The following is a 7462-nucleotide window of genomic DNA, read 5'->3' on the forward strand; positions in this document are numbered from 1 at the left end:
AATATTATGAAAACTGAATATGTCTCATTTACCTTGATTACTTTTCCTTTTCCCAACTTCAGCCTGAGAAATTTATCGGAATTTTCATTTGAATCGAACATCTGGAAAAATTTTAATATATTAGCAAACAAACAAAATCTGAATTAAAAGTCAAATTTAAAAACAACTGCAATTCACAAAAAGAACATTTGAAATTTATAGCTTTGATTCTATTCTGCTAGAATAAACAACCTTTAATCCAGTAATTAATTATAATTAAGAAACAAAATAGTTTGGGTTGTGTTTATTGTGTTTAACAGCCATCCTCAGATTCAAAACATAGAACAAACAAAATAAGCAGTTATAAATTGTCCTTGCATGCATAAATTCAATTTATACTTAGATGTACTGTGCATTGAAATAAAATTTGAGATACTCTCACTACATTCTAGCTGCTCATTGTTTTTCCCCTTATTTTAAGCATCAATATAATCAATAATTTTGACTGAAAGTATTCGTTATTTTAATCAGTTTCAGTCTATAATTATGCAAATAATGAAGGATTTAACATACTAAACTGAAAAAAAAATCCAGTTTAAGAGAAGGGGGAAAAAGAGGAAGGAGAAAAAGGGAGAAAAGAGAGGGATAAAAAAAAAAAAGGAAGGGGCAAAATAGAGGAAGGAAAAGAAGGGGGGAAAGGCGGAGGAGGAGAAAGGGGAAAAAGGAGGAGGAGGGGGTTAAAAAATAAAAAACAGTAAAATGGTCAAACGAATCATTTTTCCGAAGTTCTTAATAAAAAATTTCCAGCAACGAGTTGCTTAACTTTTCTGGCAACATTTAAAACTGCGTGTGGCGCCATCTGTTAAAAATATTTTATTTTAAAAACTTTTTTTTAACTATTATAAAATGGCAAAAAGCTTAATTTTGAGGGTAGGGAAGTGTTTTATAAAAAATTGTAAATGCCAATAACGAGTAAAATCGTCATTAAGTCCGACCCTACTGGAGATACACACGACCCCATTATCTCCCTACCCCTTGACCTTTAATCACCAAAATTGAATAGCATCGATCCCCTAAACAAACAAATCCCCCTGCAAACTTCCGTGCTTTTCGTCGAAAATTTCTGAAAGTTATTAAGCCTCAAACGCGGTGAACAAAATCGTGCCCCCCCACACACACACTAATACAGAAATTACCCCGACTTTTTTGTATTTCTCGACGTTTCGAGGTCGCCTGAGTACAAAAATGTAAAAATCTGGGAGGGGGCATTTTTTGACCGATCGCCACACTTTCCCTCTTACGTATAACAGGAACTAGGGAAGTAATAATGAAACAGTGCTCAACCAAGTATTCTATATTAAAAACAACACAATCATTGTCTTGTGTGATGATGTTGGGCGTTAACTGGTTCGGTCTTAACACACAAAGTTGCCCCTACTAGAGACAAACGAAAAATGGCGAATGGCCTTTTGATCACGTTGATCACGTCGTTGGAAATAGATAGTCAACCGGAACTAGTTGAATTTTCTGCCGAGTGACGCCACAATAACGCGCATAGACTTTATGAGCAGTACTAAAACATAAGTATTTTTAAAAGAAACAATTGAATTTTGAGATTCATATATTTAGGCTGTAATTTTCAAGCTGCAGGCCTATAGATTAGCAAGGTTGAGGCCGAAGTTTTCAACGCGAAAACGTGTACGTCGGACGTTCGGCGCCACTTTTCTGTAAGCCTAGAAGTTTGACAATGGAGTTTGGAAAGTCAGCAGAATCATGCTCGACATTCCAAACGCCATTGTCAAACTTCTAGGCTTACAGGAAAGCGGCGCCGAACGTCCGACGTACTCGTTTTCGCGTTTAAAACTTCGGCCTCAACCCGGCTATTCTCACTATCGTCTTCCTTAACTTCGAGAACGGAATTAGATGAAAATCGAGATTATGTATGGAAAGCTTAGGAGGACCCGATTAAGTAAACTTCTGGTCTCGACTGGAAGTCGCGTAATGTTTTTAAATTAAAAATATTAAAAATTGAAGCTAGGCATTGTGACGATGTCACAGTAAGTAATTACTACTATTTGAATCGCTGTTTTAAAGTATTCTCTTTCCTATTTTCATTACAGGTGCATTTAATTCAAAAATCGTTTACAAATCTGTCAACAATTCACGGATTAAAGACAGCACCACTCATTGTAGACACATGGCCGGTGCACCTGATCCACAAGTTATCAGCATGAGGTACTGTACAATACATTTCGATTTACATTTCTCCGATCCGCCATGTTTTATATTGAGGAACATTAACTAAAAAAGGCCCCGATTGTCATTCAGTACCATATTTTTCTCTGTACTTTATCTCAGTTAGCATACAATTTACGAACAGTACGTCGAAAATACCTTTAGGAAAATTAAGCGTTATATTTTCAAAATTGCCCATATTGCTTATTAGATCTTTGTATAAAACGAAACAATTTATTTACGAATAACTATATATTGATTCTTTGGCCTTATGAGAGTCTGGGAACCACTGCTTTATTGCATAACTGTACACTAAAAAATGAAAATCATGTTGAGGACCAGCAATTGGATTTCGATATTCTTTATTCACCATTATAAGCGCTAATGTTTATTTCCATTCACATAAATGAAGAGGAAAATCTCGAAGTTAGAAGCATGCACTCCCACTAAGACAACTGATTTTGCTACTACGAATAAAAAGGCACATGGTTAAGCGTACCGAAGGGACTCGGAAGTTTAATTCGACTGGCAAATTGCATTTTCACTTTATTAACTTCAAGAACGTGAAAATTGTTTAGAAAAATCAACGAAAATAAGGGGCTATATATTTATAAAAACGATGTTTATTACAAGCGAAAGAAAGGGAGATGTTTGTTCATTGTAACACTTCTAGAGAAGGACCAAAGACTTGCTTTATACATTTCGCTAATAATCGAATCAAGTGTTTATAATCAACAGAGATCCGATTTATATTTACAGAAATTCTTAGTCGTTAAAATATCAGATGGAAAAGCAACAAATCTCTTTCACAGAACAGCCCAGAATTGTCTCATACATGATAATTCGTTGACAGTTTGTAGCTTACGTTTTTACATTCTAATTTGAATAAACGGGTCTCGAAAGTAAGAAAATGTGTGAATAAATTTGGATTGGTTTATATGGTTGTGGCAACGCGACACGTGGGCGATCTGCCGAGGGGAATGCCTCCGGGAGTCTTTCTATGGGAAACTGACTCCATTTAAGTGTTAAAAATGAAGAAAACTTGGAAAACCACGTGGCCAGCCCGTTTGCCAGGCGCGAACTCACACTACCAGGGTCAGTAGTTTTATCCACTTGGCCTCTGGCGAGCAGATAAATTTGGATCAGATATTTTAAAAACTGATGGAAGAGCCATATTGTATAGTTTTTTTTTTTTAACTCTTTCCGCTCTGTGGGCACCAAGAGGGCCTCTTTTTTAGTAGGCCCATTATGGGTTCGGCCAGGCCCACAATGGGGCGACCGGGTGGTGAGGGACGGGGCCCGACATATCCGAACGGACCACCCCCCGAAAAATTCCTGGGGATTATTCGACCCGTTCGGATTCGATCCCGGGTCCCCCAGAGCGGTAGGCTGCCACCTTTACCGCTCGGCCATCCGGCCGTCCATATTGTATAGTTTGTGAAAAAATGTTTCTTCTGATGAAAACGTTACAAATCACCCAACAATTAGGCACTGATATCCACAACTAAAATGTTAAAAGAAAGAAAAAGGGACAGACCTCAGGCAATAAATGCTAAAAAAGTAGCAAGTCAGGACCATCTAAATCAAAATTTAATTCATATTTGTGTTTAGCATTAATATCAGCATATATTTATTTTTGAAAATTGAACCCAGTGCTCAAGTATTTTCTGGAAAAAAAACACAAAATCATTTTAAATGAATCTACATGGCGAAAGAACTACGTTCCTTTTTGTTACAAAGAAACTTGTAAGAAGTATGTAACGAGATGCAGAACAATTAAATTCATGTCTGAAAAATAAGAATAACCATCCAATCCATAAGCAGGAGTCAGACGGCCGGATGGCCGAGCGGTAAAGGTGGCAGCCTACCGCTCTGGGGGACCCGGGATCGAATCCGAACGGGTCGAATAATCCCCAGGAATTTTTCGGGGGGTGGTCCGTTCGGATATGTCGGGCCCCGTCCCTCACCACCCGGTCGCCCCATTGTGGGCCTGGCCGAACCCATAATGGGCCTACTAAAAGAGGCCCTCTTAGTGCCCACAGGGTGGAAAGAGTTAAAAAAAAAAAAAAAAAAAAAGCAGGAGTCCGGGTTCACAATGATTCTCGTCGGATTAGAATCTGGAGAGCGGGGGAGAAACCCGATACATCCCGCGAACATCTCAGAAAAAGACCAGTTTACAGATGGTAGTATCATGTCGGAGACAGCATTATGCTTAATGACTGCACTGAACTCCACTTTTTGAAGAGTGCCATTACTGCAAAATGATAGAGAAGAGGTTTTGGATCCCGTGCGAGACTTATCCGAGATGCATTAAGCGCAGATTTCAATTTTATTTATGAAAATTCCCGAGCATAAGGTTGCACTCGTCAATGACTTGACAGTGAAGATATTTGTCGCATGGAATGGTCAGCAAAATCACCGATCTTAAATACCATAGATCGTGGAGTGCTCTTGTTCAAGAATTGACTTTGTGCAATGTTGCCAGAAATATGCCTCTCTCTAAGGGTGCGTTTACTTTAGAGCTATGTGACGTCGTGTTTAGCGAAATTGGTAACTAGCTAGTTCGTTGTCGAGCTTTGCGCTAATTCAATATGGCTGCTCCCATGAAAAAATTACTTTCTGTACAAAGTAATGAAAATGGAATTATTTTTGGAAAAATAAACGGCAGAAAGTATTTTTATTGGTAAATTTCAATTATTTGTTGTATAAAATGTTTACAATGATCTTTTTTTTACTGTGTAAGGTTCAATAGCTTTAGATGACTTTTTCATAAACAAATGTGAAAAAAATTAAGTTCGACTCATTGTTTATGATTAAAAGTGAAGTTTACGTTATACACGTTTGGAATTTTCAGAAATGCTATGTTCAGAGCATTAAATAAATCGTAAAGAAATGAACAGCATTAATAATAATCCAAAACTACATAAGTTCGTATACTTGAATGAATTTTTACTTACATATGGGAAATGACTTCAAGAAATTGAATCATTTGAATATCTTTTTTCATTACAAATTAAACTTATATGATGACAGAGTAATACTTATTTCTATTGAAATAAGCTACTGCTTCTTCAGTTGATGTCTTAATAGCCATATGCTTTTCATCAATAGAGCTAATTCCAGGAAAACCAGATTGGATATAAAAATTCCATTATTCTTACATCATTCTGCTCTGTGATGGCCAAGAAATTATTTTTTCATTTTCATTTAACAACCTTATTTGAAATATTCCACGCAGTCTGTCTAGACACATTAAAACGATCACCAATTCCCTTAGAGAAAAGAAAGAAAAAAAAATGTTTTGTATTTAATATCAATTATTTGTTGATTTTAAAAACTCAGTTTAGTTAAATCATAAAAGAGCAACGTCACATCCATTTCCTGGGTAAAACAATTGCATTAAATACGTATTATATATATGTATTATCTGCTATTCTCTTATATACTGCATCTAATTTCATATATTACTTCGTATAAACAAACCTGAATGACTCTTGATTTGCCAATGTCCATAGGCAGCATAAAAGCGGCTTTTGAGGAGACAGGTCGTCTTCCACAGGAAGTAATTTTTCTGTGTCTAAAATTAGGTTTATTTTTTAAAGGAAACTTTCAAAAGATTCTCTTGTAAGTCTAAGGTTCTGTTTAAAATAGGTTGGATTATAAAAAGGTACAGTCTCTTCAATAAAAGTTTCTATCATTTTTTATTTGACCTTACTTTTCTTTTTTCATTTTTTCTACAATTACATCCACAATAAGATCATCCTCGTCCGATTCGGAATCAAGTAGTTCTATCAGTAACGCAACGTTTAAAATAGCAGCTTTGACAATATTATTTGCAGGAAACCGCCATATTTCTTGTTAGTGTTCGCGTTTACTTTGGAACTGGACATGTAAGCACGAATACACATGCTATTGACGTCAGTTCCGGTGTTAACAAGTAGCACTGTTAGCTCAGAAGTAAACGCACCCTAACAAAAATGTAATAAATCGAAAACACGAATTATTTGGCGCCCTATTACTGTTTTGATCCGTTTCCTAGTGCCCGTTAACGATACTAAAAAACACACTTTATTAAGGTTTGAAGAGATTGGATACTATACTGTAGTGTGTTCATATGATCGTAAACAGTGATGAGGTTAAATGAGAAAAATTTTTCACATTTGTGTGTGTGTGTCAACTGCATATCACCACGATGTGAAATTTCTGAAACAGAAAGGAAAAGAAAGGGCAACTAAGATTTTATAAAATGGCTGAAAATACCTTGTATGAACGTTTGAAAATATTAATTTATTAAAAACATATATGATATGAGAGACATTGATGCCACGGCGGTAAGTTCATGAAATCATGCCTCCTGGTATGTTGCCTTTCATGGTAAGACTGAAAACTGCAATTTTTCAAATGATGCTTGGCCACAAACATCTAGGATTTCCCAGAAACGTTGCTACACTTCCTTAGCCAGTCCGGTCTCTTCTCCCATTGAGCATTTGTGGAACAAGATAAGATGTCAACTTTGGGCATCTATGAGTGAGGAATCTGGAACGGCAGTTGCAACATTTGTGGGAAAATCTGTTGGCATAACCATGACATATCCAAGAAAGGTACTACAGATTCCTTTGAATTGTATTGTTCCCATAAAACTACTAATCACTTACTGTCCTTTGCTGATCGCTCATACATTCGTATTAATAAAGTTTCATTCGATTCCATCGACAACTCCTTAGTACGTAACTTTTTTGCCAATGAATGTATATCGAAATAAGCTAAATATATCTTATTCTTGCTGTATTAAACAATTATAAAAATTTTTCCATATCGTTATTTTTCTATCCCTTTTCAATTTAAACAGACTCTGGTGAATAATTTTTACAAATAGAAAAAACAAACAAGAAAATCAGAAAACTAAAAAATACTCGTAGTAAAATCGTAACCAAAGAATAAGAACTCTATGCTTAGGATTCTATCTTCAATTCTAACCGTTATACTTAGTTTTTTTAGATTTTATATTACAGTACTCTCTCTTAATTCGAACCCAGAGGGACGGCCTGAACAGTTAAAATTATAAGATAATTTCTGGATGCTACAGAAAAAAAGGAAATGATTTTAACACGTTATTCTGTTTGCCATGTGGTGTTAATGTTTAATCAATGAGAAATATAAAACAAAAGGTACCATAACAGATTCATTAGAATAAAGAAAAAAAATCATAAAAAAGACATGACGAGCAAACGTCATAGGCGACCATAAA

General features: G+C 35.8%; 1 protein-coding gene across 9 annotated transcripts in view; it reads right to left on the reverse strand.

Annotated features, from left to right (window-relative positions):
• LOC136989437 (FK506-binding protein 15-like) overlaps positions 1–7462 on the reverse strand; it is a 114758-nt gene that overhangs the window by 50215 nt on the left and 57081 nt on the right. For all 9 annotated transcript variants that reach the window (XM_067287580.1, XM_067287584.1, XM_067287583.1 and 6 more), the window contains exon 8: positions 33–101. In XM_067287580.1, the coding sequence (XP_067143681.1) occupies positions 33–101 (69 nt within the window). The remainder of the gene's footprint in view (positions 1–32; positions 102–7462) is intronic.

This window comes from Centruroides vittatus, unplaced genomic scaffold (assembly GCF_030686945.1).
Source record: "Centruroides vittatus isolate TY-2023 unplaced genomic scaffold, ASM3068694v2 scaffold_576, whole genome shotgun sequence".
In the NCBI taxonomy this organism is placed as follows: Eukaryota; Metazoa; Arthropoda; class Arachnida; order Scorpiones; family Buthidae; genus Centruroides; species Centruroides vittatus.